General features: G+C 47.6%; 1 protein-coding gene across 3 annotated transcripts in view; it reads right to left on the bottom strand.

Moving 5' to 3' along the window:
- DGKG (diacylglycerol kinase gamma) overlaps positions 1-21,369 on the bottom strand; it is a 235,291-nt gene that overhangs the window by 59,219 nt on the left and 154,703 nt on the right. For all 3 annotated transcript variants that reach the window (XM_006171475.2, XM_006171477.2, XM_027769454.1), the window contains one exon: positions 1,369-1,459. In XM_006171475.2, the coding sequence (XP_006171537.1) occupies positions 1,369-1,459 (91 nt within the window). The remainder of the gene's footprint in view (positions 1-1,368; positions 1,460-21,369) is intronic.

Raw genomic sequence — 21,369 nt, 5'->3', positions numbered from 1 at the left:
TCTCCCTGGTGAAGCTGGCTGCAGCCACAGACCACCTGAGTCTGTGTGCACTGGCGCTTGGGCCTCTCTGCCCTCTGACCTAGCTGGCCCAAAGTCCAGGGGATTAGCTGGGAATGGTGCCTCCCATCCTGGTGTCGTAACCCAGCAACCGAAGGGGCGAGGCAGGCAGATGAGTCAAGTGGAGTCGCAGAGAACCTCTGGCTTTGTGTTTTGTTTGCAAACGCTCCCTGGAGTAAGCCGGTAGGCCCTTCTGGAGCGTGGCGGGGCTTTCCCACATTGCTGCGGCCCTGTCTCCTGCTCACAGAGATCTGGGCCCAGTGGCTGGCTGACGAAGCTGGGGGACAGACTGGTGGGCCAGGAGAAGCCCGTCCTGGCGACACTCTGGCTCTGCCTTTCACTTGTTTTTCTCAAGTACAAACAGAACTGCAGGCCTGGATCCTGAGGGAAGGTGGGGTTGTCGCTAAGAACTCTGGGCAAGAGGACCGATGGGTCTGGGGTTGTGCAGAGTGCGGACAGAGGGGGTGCAGGGAAGCTTGAGCCGGCCTGCAGCAATCAGGAGAGGGCCTTGGAGCGCTGCCCCACAGGAGTGGGTGAGGGGGTGGGAGGCAGGCAGCTTATCAACCAGGCAGGGGGAGCCTACGGCAGACTCAGGCAGGCTGCTGCAAGTGCTGGAAGAGCTCGTGAGAGCAAGCGCACCGACAGAACTGGCCACATGATCTGCGGGCCCGGTGCAAACAAGAGGTAGGGCTCTTTGTTCAAAAATGATTGAACACTTCAGGATGGCAACCAGAGTGCGTTAAATAACCTAGGGCTCTTCTGAGCAGGGGAACCTTCGTGACTGCACGGGATGCTCACCCACGAAGCCAAAGCTTATCGAAGCAGCTGTGAAAACTGAGATGCACGAGCTGGCAGAGGTCTGGCCACTGCTGGCTTCCACCTCGGCGGCTCTTACCCACGTTGTCCTGCGGCCCCCAGCCCCACACTTTCACCAGGCTTGAGAGGTTGCCTCTGTTCCAATAGCAGTCCCTGTGCTGGGGCCAGTTGAGGCCCGGTCTCTCTGCAAAGAGTTTAGCAAGGCCAAGGTGGGAGGAGGGCTCAGGGCCGAGTGGACTGTGGCTTTGGGTCCTCTGAGCCTTTGAGTCCCAGCACCCCCAGGACTCCCTAGACAGGCCAGGAAAGGCAGGCCCAGCCATCAGAGCCCTGCAAGTGAGGCTGTGGAGGTGTTTGGGAGCAGGATGGAAATGTGGCTTATAGACCACACGCTAGGTCACCTTTTAAGGACCCAAGTGGCTACATCCTGAAGGTGTGTGACTGGCCATGAGCGGAACCACGGCCCAAGTGAAGCCTTCTCCACTCTCGGGAACTTACCTCCAACTCGATGTGGTCGTGGAGTTTCTTGCAGGTGGCTGCAAACGTCTCTGAGGTGCCAAATTCAAAGTACCACAGCTTGTTCTTCATCCTGGTCCACAGAGCAGAGAAACAGCTCAATATTCTGCACTTAACATGCCCATGTAGAGTAGCTGCTATTGGGATCGGAAGGCACACACCTCGGCACTCTCCGGTCTTACATTCTCAGCATCACTGAGAAGATGATTTAGGAATACATTTTTTTTTTTTTTTAACCAACTCTTCTTATTAGGACCTTAAGAAAATCCATGCATTGCTTAGTATGGCAGCTCTGGGTAAACTGCTAGGAGATCCCTGAGTTTCCTGGTCAGCAGGAGCAAGTCCTGCTTGCCTTTGTGTCTGCATCAAGGAAAGAGTTCCACGGGAAACCAACCAGATGTGGGATGACAGCAGGTTCTGGCCACGGTCCTTGCTGTTCCTAACCAGGGACTTTCAGGCAGAGCCTTTTTCAAGGTGTGGCTGGGATACAAAGCGAGGTCATATAGCCTTTGAGACTGGAAGGATGTGCAGAGAGGGCTGGCCCTGGACGAACCCTGCCAAAGTATGTGCAGTTTTGCCTGGGCTCTGATTTGGGGAAGCAGAGTGGACATAATTAGATACAGATTTGCAGGCAAGTTGGAAAAAGAAGGAGGAAAAAAAGGTGAATTGTTTGGCAGCACGAATCAACCCTACCCACTTCCTCAAGTGTATTTGCTTAGTCCATGACAATCCTTCATTGAGCGGCAGTCTTTACTATTATTTGCTTCAAAGGAAGAGCTTGCCATTGTTAACTTTACCTTTTTTTTTTTTTTTCATTATTTTTCCTTAGGAGAGAAAAAGAAATCAACCAGTGGGGTTCCCATGTAGCTAGGGGCTTTGCAAAGTCAGCTGGTGTGTCCTTACACTTGGTGGTTTTGATCAGATGGTCTCACCAGGAAGTGTTTCTGAAGGTATTCCATTCCTTCCACCCCAACTGTCACCCCATTATCAGGCCTGGCTAAGAGAAGGGACACCTGTCCAGTTTATTAGCTGACAGCTTTTGCTAAGGAAAGATTAAACAAAATCACATTCTTCTTGGCACTCAGGAGAGAGGAAGCCACCTCGCATGTTGCTAATCCTCTGTCCTCAGATCTGTGGACTGAGGGGCGGGGGCATTCTTCAGGGGCAAGCCAGCTCTTCTTTCTTTCTAGCTTTCCTTAGGCCATAGAAGACAACTCTTTAGAGCAAAACACGACCCTTTTCTCTGCATTTCTTCAAGAGTCTCCCTTGAAGATAAGACTGTGTTCTTCTATCCTCTGAGGAATTCTGAGGTCTACTTGGTTGGGAAGTAGCCGTTCTGACTCTTAATATTATTATTATTTTTGAGAGAGAGAGATTTTTTGCTATAGGGAGTATAGGCTCACTGGAGAGACAGAGAGAGAGAGACAGAAAGCAAGAAATCACCCCTTAGGAGGGATGGTCATGCCACAATCCCTTCTCCTCCATTCTCCTCTAAGGTTTTGGGCATGCACATACACACATCTGGCGTGAGTTTTAAGCCACCAGGTCTGGGATTTGAATCATAATACTCGAACCATAGTTGACGACATGGTAGTCCAGTGAGGTAACCATTAAGCCATCTGCTGGTCCCCATTCTGGCTCTTAGCATGTGTGAAAAGAAATGACTAAATTATGAATGGATTAAGAGTAGGTAAGGTCTAGGGAATAATGTCTCATGAAAAAAGCTGAAAGAACTGAGCGTACTTGAAGCAGCGCTTCTGCCCACCTCCTCAGCTGTCAAGGTGGTCAGCTGGGGCCTGGGCAGCCTGAGCCCCCTTCCCACAGTGGGCATTCTCCCCTGTGTTCCCAGCCTACCCAACACAGCTTTTCCTTTTTTATGCATGTCAGATGAAAAACCAAAGCAGACTGTGGGAGATCGCCAGTGTGACACAATACGTACACACGAGAATGCGCGCACTACTCTGCTGGGGGATTCTGTCAGAACAGACTCTGATTCAGTAGTGTGGGGCTGGGGTCCAAGAGTCCTCATTTTCTAACAAGCTGCTGATGCTCCTGGTCTAGGGATCACACTGAGTCATGAGAGCCTGGAGACTGCGTTCTCAAATATGAGTGTTCGTAAGAACTACCTGGGACGATGGGATTAAAACGCTGCTTCCACAATGCCGATCCTTGCAGATTCTATGTGACAGTTGTGGGATGGGCCAGGCCTGTGCCTATTTATGGGCATCCAGGTGATCACTGTGTAGAGGGTCAGCGGATGGGACTTCAAGGAACTTTACTGAACACCGAGGGAATAAAAACCATGGGAAAGGACAGAATCAGTTCAACATAAAGGAGAGGACTCCCTAGGGAGGATAAAATGAGGGTCAGTGCCCTTTAACAGTCAACGATGGCAGAAGACCAAGTAACGGGAAAAACACCGATCGTCGTAAACGCCAAGGCTGAACATTCCTTTCCGGTAGCAAGAGCATCTCTGCGGCCAGGAGACTTGCATCGGGATTCCATTTTCAAATATCATGGCTGGTCTGAGTCATGACTTTTGAAAGTTATTGCCAGGAGATATAGAGTTTTAATAAAAATTCCAGAAGCCCAGCTATTTTTGCTCAGAAAAGTCTCTTCTCAAGATCTAACAAGGTTAAGAGGTCATGGTTGGGTTGGGATTGCAGAATGAGAAGATCAAATGGACTACTCTTCCACTGTTCGCTGTGTAACCTTTGGCAAGTTATTTAACCTTTTTAAGCCTTGGTTTTCTCACCTGTCAGCTGGAGAGAATAACAAGATATACTTCAGTGTGGAGGCATGGTAGTTAAAGCAACTGGGTCCTCAACTGTGAGTTTCTAGTACGTGGCTCAGTGGTTTGAAAACCACACGTGTGTGTGTGCGTGTGCCCAAAGTCCAGAGAAGAAAATGGAGGAGAAGGGATAGAGGTGTGGCCATTCCCTATGGGAGGGTGAGTTCTCACTCTCTCCACTCCCACCCTGTCTGTCTCTCTCCAGTGAGCGTGCATGCCCTATGGCAAATTTTTCAAAAAGGAGGGGAGGGGAGAGAGAGAGTGAAAAGATGTGCTTCAAAGGGCAGTTGAGAAGATAAACTAAGATGGTAGTAGACTGTCTCCAGATGCTTGACACATGGTAGGTCCACCGAGAATGTTAGCTCCTTATTTTCTAGCTGTTATTATATTTCAGGGTCTTGAGTTGGCATATGGGACAACATAGAAGGGTGCTCTAAAACTTTTGTGGGAAAATGAAACTACAGTATGAGTTCGTTTTGGTACAAAACATTTTTGAAACCTATATGTAGTGTTTTCATGATACACATTACCCATGAACTTTTGGAAGGCTCCCATGTAAGGCAACAATGACAAGATCAACGTATAGATATTACATATTCGCATTTTTCTGAGCAAGTAAAATATGTGACCATATTTATTAGATCATGGGTCTTGACTTTCAGTAAGAAAATATGTTCTCCACATGTCTAATTTAATCATTTTTTTCCCAGAATCATAGACCACATCCTAATCTTTGGTTAATTATCTTAACTGGTCACATGATTAGCCAAAGACGTGATGTTGACTGTGAACATGCTTCCGAGAAAGTGCATGTTTGGTGTGAGAGAAAGTCTTTATTAATTCAACAAACATTCATTGTGCCAGGAACTAGAAGGCGTGTGCTAGGTACAAGGAAGGACAAAACTCAGCATCCCATGAGCCAGGCACCCAAAAAGAGCAGTCAGGAAGCAGACCATAGTCCGGTGGGCTAAACCCTAAGTACTGGGGTGTGTAAGGGGAGAGACACCAACGGGCTGAGCCCTGAGTACTGGAGAACATAAGGGGAGAGACACCAATGGGCTGAGCTGTGAGAACTGGGGAGCATAAGGGGAGAGACACCGACGGGCTGAGCCCTGAGTACTGGGGTGGGTAAGGGGAGGGACACCGACGGGCTGAATCCTGAGTACTAGGGTGAGTAAGGGGAGAGACAGTGACAGGCTGAGCTCTGAGTACTGGGTGAGTAAGGGGAGAGACAGCAATGGGCGGAGCCCTGAGTACTGGGGAGCGTAAGGGGAGAGACACCGATGGGCTAAATGGGTTAAGCCCCTAGTACTGGAGAGTGTGAGGGGAGAGATAGCGACGGGCTGAGCCTTGAGTACTGGGGAGCGTAAGGGGAGGGACACCAACGGGCTGAGCCCTGAGTACTGGAGTGAGTAAGGGGAGAGACATCAATTTTTTTTTTTTTTAGAGAGAGATTTTGCTATAGGGTGCATGCACTTGCCAGAGAGACAGAGAGAGATGGAGAGACAGAAAGTGATAAACCACCCCCTGGGGGGATGGCCACGCCACAATTCCTTCCTCTCCACTCTCCTCTCAGGGAGAGTGTGAGGGGAGAGATAGCGACGGGCTGAGCCTTGAGTACTGGGGAGCGTAAGGGGAGGGACACCAACGGGCTGAGCCCGGAGTACTGGAGGGAGTAAGGGGAGAGACATCAATTTTTTTTTTTTAGAGAGAGATTTTGCTATAGGGTGCATGCACTTGCCAGAGAGACAGAGAGAGATGGAGAGACAGAAAGTGATAAACCACCCCCTGGGGGGATGGCCACGCCACAATTCCTTCCTCTCCACTCTCCTCTCAGGGCTTTGGGTATACACACACACATGTGCCCGGTATGAGTTTTAAGCCACTGGGTCCAGGATCAAACCATGGCTGACTATGTGGGAGTCCAGCAACGTAACCATTATACCATTCGCTGGTCCCAGAGACACCTATCCTTAGTGGGATTCGAAGTTAGGAATGCTTCCTAGTGGAGCGATGCCAGAACTGAGTTCAGAAGGATGTAGAAAGGAACAGAGTACGCAGAGGTCAAGCATTCTAGGTGGAGGAAGGAGCCCTGCAGTGGACAGAGCAAGAGAAGGCACCAGCCTGCTGGAAAGGACACTGAACCCAAGGGCAGGCGTGGGGAGGGAGACAGCGGTAGGACCGTGAAGGCTGGCGAGGCCATGCCTGGGCGCTCGGGCTTTCTCGTGGAGTTGTAGAGCAGCGTGCCCCATCCTTACGTGAGGCCAGTGGCCTGATCAGATTTGTACTCCTTAAATATCACTCGTTTCAGGTGTGGAAAGTGGATTAAAAGGGGAGGTACAGGCTGGAGGCTTGGAGAATAGGTTGGAGATGGTGCAGAAATCCAGGAGAGAATTGGGAAAGGCCTGAACAAAGGTGGTGATGGTAGCAGAGAACAGAGGAGCCCATTCTCAAGCTGAGTTTCAGGAGATGGATCTGCCAGGGCTGGTCGGTTGTGAGTGAGAAAGAGTAGTCAAAATGCACCCCGGTTTTGTTTCAGCACGATAGAGCTGGTGTCATTTTCTGAGAGAGTGACATTGGAGATGAATTCTCCAGTGGCGGTCTTTTTTTTTGGTGACTGATGGACAGCACTTTTGCGGTTGGCACATCTGTCTGTCCATCCACCCGTCCACCCATCCACCCATCCACCCCTCCACTGAACATTTACTGACCACTCCTATGGGCCAGGCACTATGTAGGGCCCAGAGGTAAGTGGTGAGTCGGGCAGGGTCCCTGCTCTTCGCAGAGTTGTGTACTTTTAATAGCTTCACCAAGACTTTAACCTTTGACTTCTGACCCCAGGAGACTCTGTGTTCAAAGTCTCTCTCAACTCAGGCACTTTTTGGTTAGAAAGGAATGCATTCTATTCCCATGGTCCTTTGGTTTTGCACTTTGCTAACCATTTTACATTTATGATCTCTTTCAATTCTCAGAAAAACCCTAGGAGGGAGATAGGACTGCCACAAACAAGAAAACCCACAGGATGAAGTGAATTAATCTCTGTCTCATCTTCTTTTTCTTCCTTTCGCCTTTCCCTCATCAGCACAGCACCACCACCATCACCCTTCCCGAGGTAAGCTTCCAGTCAAAGCTCGCAGACATGGCGTACCCTCCAACTCGAAATGGGAGGTGCATCCCCATTCTCCTGCCAACCAGGGAACGTAAGAGCCAGTGCTGCGTCTTCTGTTTGGAAGTGTCTCCCCAGCCGCGCTCCTCCTGGCCCCTGTCGGGGACGACTGCTGCTGAATGTGGCACCAGGGTTTTGTCTTTTTCATCTGCTGCAAGAGAACATGGCACGTGGAAGCGGAGTGGCCAGGGTTCATGACTGGCTTTGCCTCTTACCAACCAGACAAGTTATTCCAGTTCTTTGAGCCTCCATTTCTTCTTCCACAAAGTGGGAATGTTATTCTCTATCCAACAAAGTTACGAAGCTTGTGTGGCACCTGTGAAGCACCAGGCTGGTGTTTAATGCCTGGTAACTGCTCAGTGGCTATTTTCCCTTGTTGCTAGGAGACAGTCACTGCAAGACTCATTCCCCAGTGGTTGCAGGGGTAAGGGCAGGACTGGTGTGGTGGATTCCATCCCAGGTAGACAATATTTCTTAAAGAAAATGAAACTAACAATGTTTTCATGTCTGTTGGAATGCTTTTTTTGCATCTCTCTTCCTGAGTTTTCCTTGGCCAGCCATTTTTTCCCTTCCTATAATCACCTTTTGACTGGGGAATGACTAAGCCTTACCCAGTTGCTGAGTATGACCGCCAGGTCCCAAAGCCTTCTAGGTCATTGTCAGGCTCCAAACGAGATAGGTTTAGATCGTTCTTGAGGTAGAAGCTCTTCCTCTGGGCTCCGAGGGACTCTCAGCCACACAGAGTGGTAAATAACAGGAGTAACACCACGAATCCACTCTATTTCTGGTGTTCATCATTTCCCCCCGTTTATAAGAAAATACCATCCGTGGCACACTAGTTAGTTGAATCCTTTCATTTGACAGATGAGGGAAAAAATGAGACTAATTAAAAATGTTCTTTTATGTTTGTCAGCAATTTCAGGCTCGAATCAGTCGTCATCCTGACAGCTATGAATAGCCCGTGCTCAAGGGTGTCCACAAGTAAAACCCACCTAGCTGCTGGGTACTCGTGCCTCAGAGACGATGTATTTAGCAACCTCCACCACCCTGAGCTTCTGTTGGGCCTTTTTTTTTTTTCCTTTGAGAATCAAAGAAGTTTAAGGGCAATCGACTTTTGAAGTCGTTAAAACATGAAAATGTTTCGTTGGGCTTAGAAGTCTGCACAGAGAACACTACGGTTATTTCTGGAAATAGAAGCCCTTGAAGTGAAGGTATTCCTCGTTGTGGTTTGGACTTTGATAATCAGGGTCCCCGAGTGGCTCATGACTCAAATAGTTAGGCCTTCTGTGTCATGTGGCACCGAGGCGGGAGGCCCGGTGAAACAGGTGTCACCCACGAGATGGTGTTCGGTGGTGCTGAGGGGCAGAGCACGGGAGTGGAGGCTACCTTCCCGCCCCAGTTCAAGCACAACAGCTGGCGACACCCCGAGAGGCCCGCAGGCCCTCTCGGCCTCTTTCCTCACCTTCAGTGAAGGGCTCAGAGCCCTGATTTCTGAGCAACCCGAACAACATGAGCAAACAGAAAATGGGACAGGAGGGATGTGCCCCACAACTGCCACCACATTGGAGAGAGGGCCCAGCATTGCCAGAGTCGCCATTTAAAAAAAAGAATCCAGGTATATGTTTTACTTAATATAAAATCTTCTGATTATTGGAGTTGGCAACTAATTCTACTTTCTACGATAACACTGTGTAGGCCCAAAACTATGCATCTGGGAAAACTAGGCTTAGCTAAAGGGCTATTTCTGTACATTAATTATTGATTTCTATAAACTTCACCTCAATTAAAAAACGAAACAAATGATCTCACTTAATACTTTTTGGTTATTGGTGATGTTATTGCTTCTACTGCCAAAGATAATAGTATCAGGTTATTAAGGTACATGGTAATTTAGCAACAGCAAACAGATATAATAAAAACACAGAAGGGCAAATACAGCTCGAGCTTATTGTACGTGAATGGCGAGTGTTAGTATAGCCCTGAGACTATTCTGCCTGTTAGCATTTGACATGATTTGAATCCCAAATGCCTTTGGAAGTTTAGTAATCATATTAGTCAAAGTTTATACTAAGAGTTTATTTTAAAAAATGCCAAGACAGGTGGGCTTAGCTCTAAGGCCAAGTTGTCAAGTCCTGTAAGAGGCCCATGACCAGCACCTCACAGGTGCCGTAGAGACCATCTGTGTCCCCCGCACGCCCAGCTGCCCTGGCCCATCGGAGACCTTGTCACCACTTCTAATCCACCGTGCATGCTGTGCCCTGTTCTCAGTAATCGTCGGGAGGGGCACCGGTGACCCTGAGCATGGAGCAGTGGATGGGCTACTCTATGCCAAGAGGGGGCAGTGGCCCCTTGGGGTGGGGGGGGGAAGTGAATACCCTGCAGCCAGGAAGGAGGCTCTGTAAATAGCTGTCTGCGCGCTCTGCGTGTGACTCCTGTGTCTGCTGCTCCTGCCAAAAGACGTGGGCTGGCTCGGTGCATTTTAGCTTCAAGGGGCCAAGGTATTCCCTGGATTTTCTCCATACTTGGGACAAGACTTGTGTTCATGGTACGTAGAAAACGTAGGGTGGTGAGTGACCAGAGACCAGGAGGGGGTCAGCACAAACATCATGGAGAACAAGACAGAGGGGAGAGCTAATGAAAGAAAAAAGGTTGACACAGGTCAGAGGAACTGACTTAGGGTGTGTTTTACGTGTAGAACCCTTTCCATAACCTGTAAGGACACATCTTAGGTCATTCCACGTGTGAAAAAATACCTGTACAATCACAGATCACAGATCGTTTGCACTTAAGGGGCCTTCCAGGGTGAGGGATTCCCAGCCAGGGGACCATGGGTTCCAAGGCATCTTTCAAAGTCTGAGTGGAGTCTATTGGTTGGTGTCAGCCTTTGTTAATGTAGAACAGTATATTTATGCGTCTAATGTTAATCAAGACTGCATAGGCGAAACTAGTGGTTTTTTTGTTGTGGACTGAAATTAAATCAATTATATTGTTAGTGCTTGATAACTAGAAACACTGATTTGCAAATGGATGTTAATAATAATAATAAAAACAGGAAAATGAATTCTTACTCAGAATGGCATTTTTGGAGGACAAAAGCCTCAGTCACTGTGGTGGGGGAGGTGGAGGATGAATGAAAGTAGTGCACTCCCCAATGGTGAATGGTCCCTGTGGGGCTACCATTCCACACCAGGTCTGGGCAGTGGTTCTCTTCTCACGGTACACTGTCGGGAAACTGATCAGCTCTTGAGATGCAGCCAGGAGAGACAGAGCTGGAGTGCAAATCCCAACCCCTGATTTCCAGTCCAGAGTTTTTGCAGTCCCACTGCCCCTGGCTTCCTTTGCTACGCCCAGAGCCATCTGAGAGAAATAGGAAAGTCAACCTGTCATCGGAGCTAGTGACTGCAAAGCCATGGGTCATTCTCATTCATGCTGTGGCCCGGGTCTGCTCAGGTCTACCACCCGGCCACATGCATGGATCTGGACTTGATGTTGACTGGCCCTATTGCTTCGGATCCCGTGACACTCTTAGTGAGAGAATCAGTGGTCTGGGCTTCTCTTTCACTTCTGGTCTCTACTCTTGCTCTGAAGTAGCAAGGCCCCAAATCGAGGAGCCTCACGCTTAGAGCACCTTCTCCACCCTTCCAAGGGCTCCAGAGAACCCGGAGAAACTGGTCTCCACAGTGACTCTGCTTCCATGCCGGTTTGCTTCTGTGGACTACAGACAGATTCGCCTTTCGTAGGCCCTCCTGAATCCTGTCCAGCACTTGCCAATACCTCCTTAGGGCAGGACATCAAGCACGAAGCCAACCAGAGCTTGAGATCAGATCTCCCCCAGCACAGCACCTTGGGACTCTAGTGTGCATGTGTGGGCACATGTGGGCAGCCACAGGGAGGCTTCTTTGGACTCATGGTCCACTCACCGAACGCGCTCACAGACGCCAAAGCCACGGGGTCTTTCTGAAGTCCCAGCAGCTCTACCAGAGAATTGACACAATGACGTGAATGTCCCCACCATGGGGGTAACCTCAGGAGAGGCTGCTGGGAGGCCGGCAAGGCCAGTGTCATCTTGTCAGGGCTTTCCTCTCCCGAGGGCCTGAGTCTCCACTGTGTTTTCCAGTCTGCATCTGCCCTTGCCAGGAGAAAAAGCTCCCCTCATCTAAAAGAAAAATTCTCGGTGTTGGGCTGCTTGTTAGCAATCCTTTCTCCCTTTGAAGAGTTATCCGTGGAAAGAGAATCCCCTTCAGGCTGACTTGGCTGAGGCTGGAGGGCACTGGATACGCAGGTAGTTATCAGAGCAAAGTCCAACACTGGGACTCAAAGAAACCCTGCCTGGAGGGGAAGGGAAGGGGAAGGGCCCCAGCGGCCCTGCAGAAGGTGGTGGGGACAGGTTGGACGTAGGAGACGAGGACCAAAGCCTCGGAGGGCCAGAGAAGCTGCTTTGCCTGCTTGAGCCTCTCACTGAGGAATGTCCCTTCTTGGATCCTGATCAACAAAGGTTCAAAAGTAGAACTATCTGGGGGAGCAGGTGCAAACCCCCAGAGCAGTCTCATACCCTGGCTCTGCTGGGATTGCTGGGTGGGATGAGAAAGAGGAGAGAGAGGGAGACCAAGACACAGAGTGGCTTGACCCCTCCCTCAGACGTGGGAGTACCCCTAGCCCCCACTCAGCAGTGCTGACCGTGCCTGGGCTGCAGCAGCTGCTCCCCACACCACTGGGTCCGCTCAGTGGACCCCACGTCTACCCGCTGTGGTGGACACTGCGTGGCTATTTAGCAGCCGTGACTGAGACGCTGTTCCTTGGCAGACACAAAACTAGTCTGGTGGTGTCCTGCAGCCTGCGGGATACAGGCGGAACAGCCTGCCTCCTCGCCCTCCTGCCGGCCTCTCTGAACCTAGGCAGTGCCCAGTTTACGATATCGGGTTACAATCGTTCCCTGGTTAAGCCAGTTGTGTGTCACTCTGAGCACATTTCCCCATAGAGACAATGTTGTGTTGAGGTTGGGTTCCCAGGCTAACGCACAGAAGCCAGTTAACCCATTGGGTCCCTACAGCGTAATGTGGAGTGAGGGAGGCAGCGTGGTGGAGCTGAAGGAGCTCTGTTCAGAAGCCAGAGAGGACTGGGTTCAAGCCACATGTCAGTCATTTACTTGCTATGTGGTGTTGGGCAAGTCATTTAGACTCTGTCTCTTAGTCTCTTCATCTTTGAAGTGGGATAATATTACCTACCTTGCAGGGGTTGCTGGGAGAATTAATTGAAACTCTATCTGTGGACATAGGATATACACTCAAAGCACAATGGAACTCCATTGTGTATACAACTGGCTTTGCGGCCTCATTTATTTTAAGTTCCAACTTGAAATACAAGCTGAATTTGGACTGGTGACCTTTGTTTTCCTCAACTTCCTAGGAAAGAAACACTTCTACCCTTCAAATCTTTGGTGATGCCTGAAGTTGGGCTGGGGTTCTCATCGAGATGGTATGGGAGATGCAGAGGGGAAGTGACAAGAGGAGAGGTAGGAAGGGTAGCAGGAGACACACCACGAGGACCAGCAGAGGATGTTATGTTCACGTCGCTGGACTCCCATGTAGTCTACTGCGGTTTCAGTCCCAGGCCCGGCAGCTTCAAACTCACGCCGGGTGCTTGTGTGTGCATGCCCAAAATCCCGAGAGGGGAGTGGAGGAGAAGGGACTGTGGGGTGGCCATCCCTCCTGGGGAGTGATTTCTAGCTTTCTGTCTCTCTCTCTCAAGCCAGTGCATGCACCCAATAGCAAAAATCTCTCTCTAACAATAAAAAATAAGGGAATGCACCACGTCTCTCTTGAGCTGTCATAAAATTCCAGATTATTTGTTGTATTTCCTTGTAAGTTTTCTGTGCCTTCCACACCATCAATCAGTTAGACTCCTCCTAGAATTAAGTCCAGAGAAGGTATTTTCCTCCTTGTTTCCCCTACCTTTGGAGACATGAGACTGCTAGCAGGGCAAGCCGCACATTCATTAGATGGGGCAGATGCCTGGGTCAATACTCGTCTTCCCTTCCCTGTTCCACCTTCTTCCTGTGCCAGTTTTAAACATCTTAAATAAGAAAGCCTCAGTTGGAGCCTCGCTGCCTGGTTAGACTGTAGTGTATACTGCCAGCAAAATCCTTTCCGTCTCGTCCTTCAGAAAGTCGCATCCATATGCTCTCGGCGGCACTTCCACTCTGAGGCTGGGGACTTCTTTCACGTGCATGCGCCTTCCCCACACAGCCTGGCCGTGTGGCTGTGTTCCACCCCATGTACCGCCATCTCTACATCATGCTGGCTCCAAGTGGACAGGACTCCTACGCTCGGCCTTCTCACTGAGCAGTGGCAAACGTGTCCCAGCTGTTGGCGTGGCCTTGGTGTCTCTCCTGGCTGGTTTCTCAGGAGAACGCTCGGTATCACCTCTGCCATGCCTCTTATTTCTAGCTCACACCTGCTGCCCCTTGTGAGCTGTGATGGTAGAGTTTCATTTGAACATTCTACTTAATCCCCCCTCAAAACTCATTTTAATTCACTCTTGTTTGGTCTTCAAGCCTCTGGCCAAAAATATTCTTCTTGGTTTATGTGACAAGCTCCCGATTCCTTGCCAGAGCCCTCTCATTCCAGCATGAAAATCCACGGTCCAGAAGAACAGTTGTTACCGGATAGCTACCGAGCAGCTCTGTGTTCTTTATATGTACTGGTTTCTTCTAAAATTGTGATTTGTGGCTGAGGAAGAGACTGAAGCATCACCTCTGCCCATGTGCCGTAGTTGCCTACCAAAGACACAGAGTCCTTAGAGATTCCACCTGGGTTCTTTCTGACATGGCATCACCCCATGCCCACTGCTTTTGCATGGTCTCAGTAGGTGAGAATCCACATGACAGGCTCTACACTATTGCAAAGAAAAGAAATGTGTTCGACTTGGAATTATCCAAGTGTATTTGATGGTTGAACCTCCTCCCCTTCCACCTTCCTGTGAAAGACATCCCGTGACATACACTTGAACCCATGCTACTTCCTTAAGTTCATGCTGGGAGGAGACAGCCTGGATAGCTCCCTCCATAGGCTCGTGATGAGTCTTGGCTATTGTTTTCCTCAGGAGGTCCAAATCTGCCCTCCTTGGGCAGAGCCTCAGACTTTTAATTTTTTCCCTAACAGGGAAATGGGGCATTTTCTCTTTATTTTCTTGTTATGTTTATTTATGATTAGACTCTGACCTGGATTTTTGTTCTCTGTGACCTCCTGAGTCCCCTTTCCTATAAGATCATTTCTTTTATGGCATCTAGGAGCCCTTTGTCAATGAGAATACACGGACCTCTTACATTTTTCCTCAAGTCATTCATTCATTTTCTTTCTTCCTTTCTTCCTTTCTTTTTCTCCTTCTTAGAAACCAATTTATCTTTATAGAACCAATAATTTTTGACCAAGATCAAGCAAGAAAAAGAAAGAACTGTCCCTCAAAACATTCTTAAGGTTACATCTTCTAGGCATCAACATAATTTGGAAGTCCAAAGCTATTACGGGCCTGTTTATTTGGCTTGGACAATAGTCTTCAAAATGGGAACATTTCACATGCACATCTGGAGGCCAGCTTCTCTCGGCAAGTCAGGTCTATTAATACTAGTTGTTTTCTGAACTGGCCCTAATCGAATGGAACTGAGTTACTGGCTTCTTCCTTTACATAGGGCACCATGCGCTCCTCTTTGCTGGAGTCCCCACGACTAAAGACTCGCATCTACATGCTTCCCTCGTCTGCATTAATTGCTTGGCTTCTGCAGACATTTGGAGTTTTGACCTTTCATATAGGCCTCTGTAGTTTCTTCCTGGGGATTTTCCTGGAAGCTGCCTCTGAAGTGTCTCCTCTACTTCCTTCCCCATCTGATTGGTTTCATCCAAGCCACTGGTGTCTTTGGTTATAGTCCTAATCTGTGTTTAATTTCAAGGGCTGGCCAGTTGTAGCAGGATAAGAGATGAAGCTGTAGGCATTTGTAAAGATCATGTGCATGGAAAGAAATATCATCAAAATTCACCTCTGAAAAAATTCTTTCAGTGGCTCTGTGTTTATATAGCCTCGTAGGTATAACACCTGTTTCATAATCATGGAACACTGAGTAATGAACTTGTCTTTTAACTACCAGGAAAACAGCTTAAGCTTATGTTAACCTTTCCCCTGAATTTTCCATTCGGCACCAGTGATAATTATGAATTTTAACATTGTACTATCGAGTTTTGATTATTATGGGATAAATGATCTAGTTAGTAGATTATCCAGTTTTTCAAACAACTTCTTCCTTGCTAACCCATTAACTTATTGCTGACCATTTTGTTTTCCTTTAATACACTTATTACTAGTTGGGTAAGGGAAATGACAAGTATAAATCATGATTCAGAAGCCATCAGCTCAAATCAGAGGTATCCTGTTGTGTTATCTTCAACCCAATCCAATCCTGTGCATTTCTGCAGAAACTCTGATTATGAGCAGCTTCTGTCCTTTTCCCTACTACATTGCGGGATAAAGTGGCACAGAAAAGCAAAGGGATAACCTAATTATTAGGTAGTCGGGAAAGCCATGACATATTTTCCCATGGTTTTCTATGCAAAAATGCATCATGACATTCCCACCGACCCAATAGAATGCCCTGTATTGACAACTCCAATAAAAGCTGCACTAAGATTGCAGTTTGAAATTTTAATTTAACCAGGACTGAGTTTCCACCATCTCTTACCCTATGGTAACCCGAAGCTGGAGATTACAGAGACACTTTCAGCTCATTGAGTTCAAAGGCAAGATAGGGTACTTAGGTTGATTGGTGCTTTGGAATGCTCTCCAAAAAGGCCCACTTTCAAGATTAAAGGGACTCTTCATTCAATAGAATAGAAAACGTCTTGTTACTAGACAATAAGGAATTTCAACTCAAAGTAGGTTCACTAAACATGAACATTCAACAATTATGTAAGTCCTTGAGGCTTTAGTAGTTTGAGGGTATAAGTACATTCTTAGAACCAGAAGAGTCCCTCTTTCATTGAAGAGCATTAGGAGGTTGGAAAAAATGCTTTTTTAGTAAATCATCAAGTAGTATGGCCCCCTCCCACCTAATTCAAACACTCCTACAATCTTCAAAGTAGAGATATATAATCTTCAAAGTAGAGATTTGATGACCCCACCTGAGAGGGTATTAATAGAGGGGAGACTTACACTAAGAAGGGGTTGAGGTCGAAGGTCTTGTCAAAGCTAAGATTCTATGAGTTATTACAGGTAAGAATCACAACACTATACATTAAGTGAGAACTTCGACGGTGTACTCTCTACAGCATGCTCTCCTTACAAATCCACGTGGTAATCAATGGCATCATATTGACCCTGAACAATCCCAAATCCATTTATTTATGTACTCTACTTCTCATCTACAGCTTGTGAGAGAGCTGTAATTTCCACCTTACACTTCAGGAGACTGAGAATCACAGAGACGAGCAGCTTCCTGGTGGCACACAGTAAGAGGCAGGCTGGGGGCCGAGACTCAGCCCTCCTGACATTGAGTGCAATGAAGCCCAGGGGTTCTACATTTCACATCGGGGCGACACAGACTGATGGGACAGAGTTCACTGTAAAGTCATTTGTCCAGGGTTTCCTAACAGATAACTTACTTCTATCTTGAAAATGCTTCCTCGTGAGTGCAGTGAAAGGCTGCTTTCAAAATTTCCTTTGGCTAAATAATAAGTGCATTAAATGGGACCAGCAGTTGGTGTAATGGCTATGTCGTTGGACTCCCATGTAGTCGACCGTGGTTCGAGTCCCAGACTCGGTGGCTTAAACTCACTCCAGGGACGTGTGCATGTGTGCCCAAGATCCCGAGAGGAGAATGGAGGAGAAGGGATTGTAACATGGCCATCCCTTCTGCGGGGGGTGATTTCTGTCTCTGTCTCTCTCTGTCTTTCTGGTGAGCACACATGCCCTATAGCAAAAACCTTTCAAAAAAAAAAAAAAAGAAAAAACATGCATTAAAACTTTCTTTAGAAAATGTTGATATAAATAAGGAACTAAAATGAATCACTTGAATGCTTTTTAAGAGAATCTATTATCTTTTCACCTTTTAAATTGGGGGGCGGGGTGGTCAGCCTATGGCATGGTGAAAACAGCTGGATTCCACATGGCTAACTGCTTGGTCCAGCTAGAGGATTTGGTGGCTTGAAAAACACATTGGGCATGTGTGTATGATTGCTCAAAGTCCCAAGAGGAGAATGGAGGAGAAGGGACTGCAGTGTGGGCACCTCCCCTGAGGGTGTTTCCTTCCTTTCCTCTCTCTCTCTCTCTTTGTCTCCAGAGAGTGCATGTACCCTCTGGCAATACTTAAAACCTAGTATTTTTAATAAAATGTGTATAATTATAAATAGCTTTAAAGAACCTTGAGATGTACTAACAACTGCCCCCGCCCCCAAACACACACTTGATCAGAGAGCTGGTTTCACCATCTCTCTCCTAATATTCCCCTTCTTTCTCCTCCTGGGGCTTACTCCCCCCACCAACATTCCATGTAGGGGCTTCCTCCCCCCCCCCCCCCCCCCCCCCCGCATCTCTGTCTGACTTAACAACGTATACTATTGCAGCACTTAGCAAGGCTCAGTATCGAAGTCTTGGTGCTTCTAGAAGCCCTGAAATATTTGCTCTGGAAATACTTTGAAAGGTAAGTCATTCCTTAGTTGATCCATTCAAAAAACACTTACTGACTGCGTACCCTCCCTGTCCACTCACCCACCTACAGGGTGAAATGCAGACTCCCATGTGCACCGCCACAATCTTGCCCTGGCTGCCCGGCTACCTTCCCACCTCACCCCAGAACTGCTCGAGGCGTGTCCTCTCACAATTCTGTACTTTACTCAGGCCGAGTCTCTCCTCCTTGCAGGCCCTGGTCCCTTCTCTTCTTGGCCCTCACTCAAACGTGACCTTCTTGCTGGGATCTAATCCCTCTTTCTCTGTTAGGTGCTCCCACAACACCAACTCATTATCCATGTCTCCTTGGTAAAATATAACTCACTATATTCTATTGCAGGTCCTTCAGGATGCTTGTGGAAGAGTTAGGGTTATGGGTTGTACCGAACCCCCCACCCCCACCCCCACCCAAAGGTATGCTGAAGTCCACACTCTCTGGACCCGTGAATGTGGCCTTATTTGGAAATGAGGGCTTCATAGATGTGATTACGTTGAAGTTCTACTGAATTATGTGGATCCAGCTCAGTGACCGGTGTCCTTAGGAGAGGGGAATTTGAATTGAGACACAGACACATAGAGGGAGGACATCACGTGACGATGGAGACAGAGAGCAGAGAGGATATTTCTATAAGCCAAGGAATGCTAGGGACTGCAGGCGATCCCCAGACGCAAGGACAAAGGCCTGGAACATTTTCTCAGAGCTTAGGGAAGGAACCAGTCCTACTAACACCTTGATTTCAGACTTCTCTCCTCCTGGACAGTGAGAGGATGCATTTCAGTTGTTTTAAGCCACTCAGTTTGTGGTACTTGGCTACAGCAGCCCAGGACACTGATCCAGTTGGTAACAGTGTCTGTGTGTGCTCATCTTCCCAGCTAGGCCCATGGATTCCTGGGTAGGTGGGGCTGTGGTGGTCCATCTTCCCCCCGAGCCTGAGCATGCTGTGAATGCAGAATAAATGCTCAGTCCCACCCTCTGGTTTCAGTCGGGTGGGTCCCAAGGAGATCTCCCAGTGAGACACCTTGTGAATGAGTTGGAGAGATTAACAGTGCAGCATCCAAACAATTGATTACAGATGACAGAGGACAGACAAACCAAGGCGAGTACAAGGCAGAAGCCAGGGTCAGTTTGGTGGGGGAGGGAGTGTTCAGAATACTCTGGGCTGCATTTCACAGGTAACAAGTAACGACTAGGTCCGAGGAGGAGGTGCCACCCAGACTGAAGAATCCAGGGCATAGGGGCATGTGCATGGGGACGGTGATAGCAAAGGAGGAAGCAAAAGCGAGTGGGACTTGAGTTTGAGGAGGAGACTTTTATAAAGGGCTTGGCCTGCAAAACAGGGGAGCCTACATGTTCTAATATGGGGCGTGGCTTGTGGAAGTCGAGTCTTCAGCAGCAACAGCAGGACAGAAAGCATGTCTCAGGGATACTCAGGTAGGGTGGGCCTGTGTGGGAAGGGTACTAAGATGAGCCAGGCATGGCTGAGGAAATCCTGAGGATGGGACTTCTTGGCGACAAGTTGGGAGCTGAGGAACATAGGAGGGGGACATGGGGGTCACCAAGTAAACTGTGGGACGGGAGGCCGCGGGCTCCCATTTGGTGTGGAGGCCTCCTGGACTCAAAGAAGATGACGAGCGTGTCATCCCAGATGAATAAAACTTTCTGTTTTTGAAAACCTTTGCAAAAGATTCCACAACTTCTCTCAATAACTCATTTGAGTCTTCAGTATATCCAGGCCAGAAGATGCCTCTTCCTCTCCAAAACCACACAATTCCTCAGTTTCAAAGCACAGTTCCTCCTCTCGTTCTTTTCTGAGCCAAGATGAAGAGCAAGGAGGTGTGGTCATTTCCTGTTGTGGGTCCTTCACACACTTGCAGCCCATTCCCAGTACATTCTTTGTTTCTCTCCAGGAAAAACTGATTAATGTTTTAAAAATTGCCAGAGAGTGCCTGTGCTGACTGGGTTGTGGGAGGTGGGTGGGGTGGAGAAGGAGAGAAAGCATGTGAGGAGAGAGAAAGCGAGCAAGCACCCTCCAATGGGGCATGGTCACGCTGCAATTCTTTTTCCTCCATTTCTCACCCCTTCAGGATTTGAGGCACATGCATACATACATTCAGTGTGCTTTTGAAGACACCGGGACTGGAACTAGAACTATGGTTGGCCATGTGGGATGCACCTCCCTACTCCTGGTGCTTAACCTCTGTGCTATGGGGCTGGCCTGAAAAATGAACAAAGTATTTGATTTTGGTTTATTTATGGTGTTCTCATGGGTCCTTTAATCACTTCTGTGGCTCTCCTTAGTCTTTTTCTCGGGTGCTTCTTTGGTCCTAGGGCACCAAACTGGGCACACAGAGAAGCAAGGAAGTGGGATACGTGGAGGCCGTGGAGTCAGACAGACCTAGGTTCGAACAGCAGTGTGGTCTTAAGCAAGTTACAAAATCTCTTTGAGAATCTATTTTCTCATTTGTAAAATGGATCAATAATTCCCTATACTTGGAGAGTTGTGTCAATTAAAAATAATGTACATGAGAGTCTTGAAAGCTCTCAATTATTGATGGCCACTACTGCTAGTACGTGTTGGAGTGGGAGTGATTAAATTGGGAACACCACCTTCCTAAACACTCTCACAAACACCTTCATAGACTCTTGTGCTCGAAAACTGGACCAGTGCGGTTGAGATGCAACCTGTGCTGTACTGACTGGTCCTATCGCGATATAGCAAAACTATGCACAGGACCTGGAGCTGTGCTGAGAGAATAACATCTTTTTAAGTTTATTCTTCACAAAAGTAAAGCTGCATAACCTAGCAGATAGTTATTTCAATTGCAAAGGGATTAGCGTAGTGGTATCTTTAAAACTCTCCTATTGACTGAACAAAATCACTGGGATTTTTTTTTAATTGGAAAAGACTAATAAAAGTCCCACAGCAGATAAACTCACTTCAATCAGCTTCCTTTTATCATCTTCCTTTCATAACCTATAAGTGCTACTCTGTTAAGAATGTTTTAAATCACTGTACGTGGTGTGATCTCAAGTGAATAAAACTGAGCAATAAAGTGCTGAAAGAAAATCTGTTGTAATGTTGACAGTGTTTATTTCTTGGGAAATGGGATGCAATATGATTTATTTTTCTATAATGAGTCTGAATGATTTTTATAAAGAAAAAAATTATTTAAAATTTAAAATGATATAACTTTATAAATAAACATATTATCACAATTCTATAATGAGTCTGAATGACTTGTATAAAGAAAAAAATTATTTAAAATTTAAAATGATATAACTTTATAAACAAACATATTATCACAAATATTTTAA

The sequence above is a fragment of the Tupaia chinensis genome, unplaced genomic scaffold (assembly GCF_000334495.1).
Source record: "Tupaia chinensis unplaced genomic scaffold, TupChi_1.0 Scaffold149658_1, whole genome shotgun sequence".
NCBI lineage: Eukaryota > Metazoa > Chordata > Mammalia > Scandentia > Tupaiidae > Tupaia > Tupaia belangeri.
The sequence above is the reverse complement of the archived record's forward strand: the minus strand, read 5'-3'. Positions and strand labels throughout refer to the sequence as shown.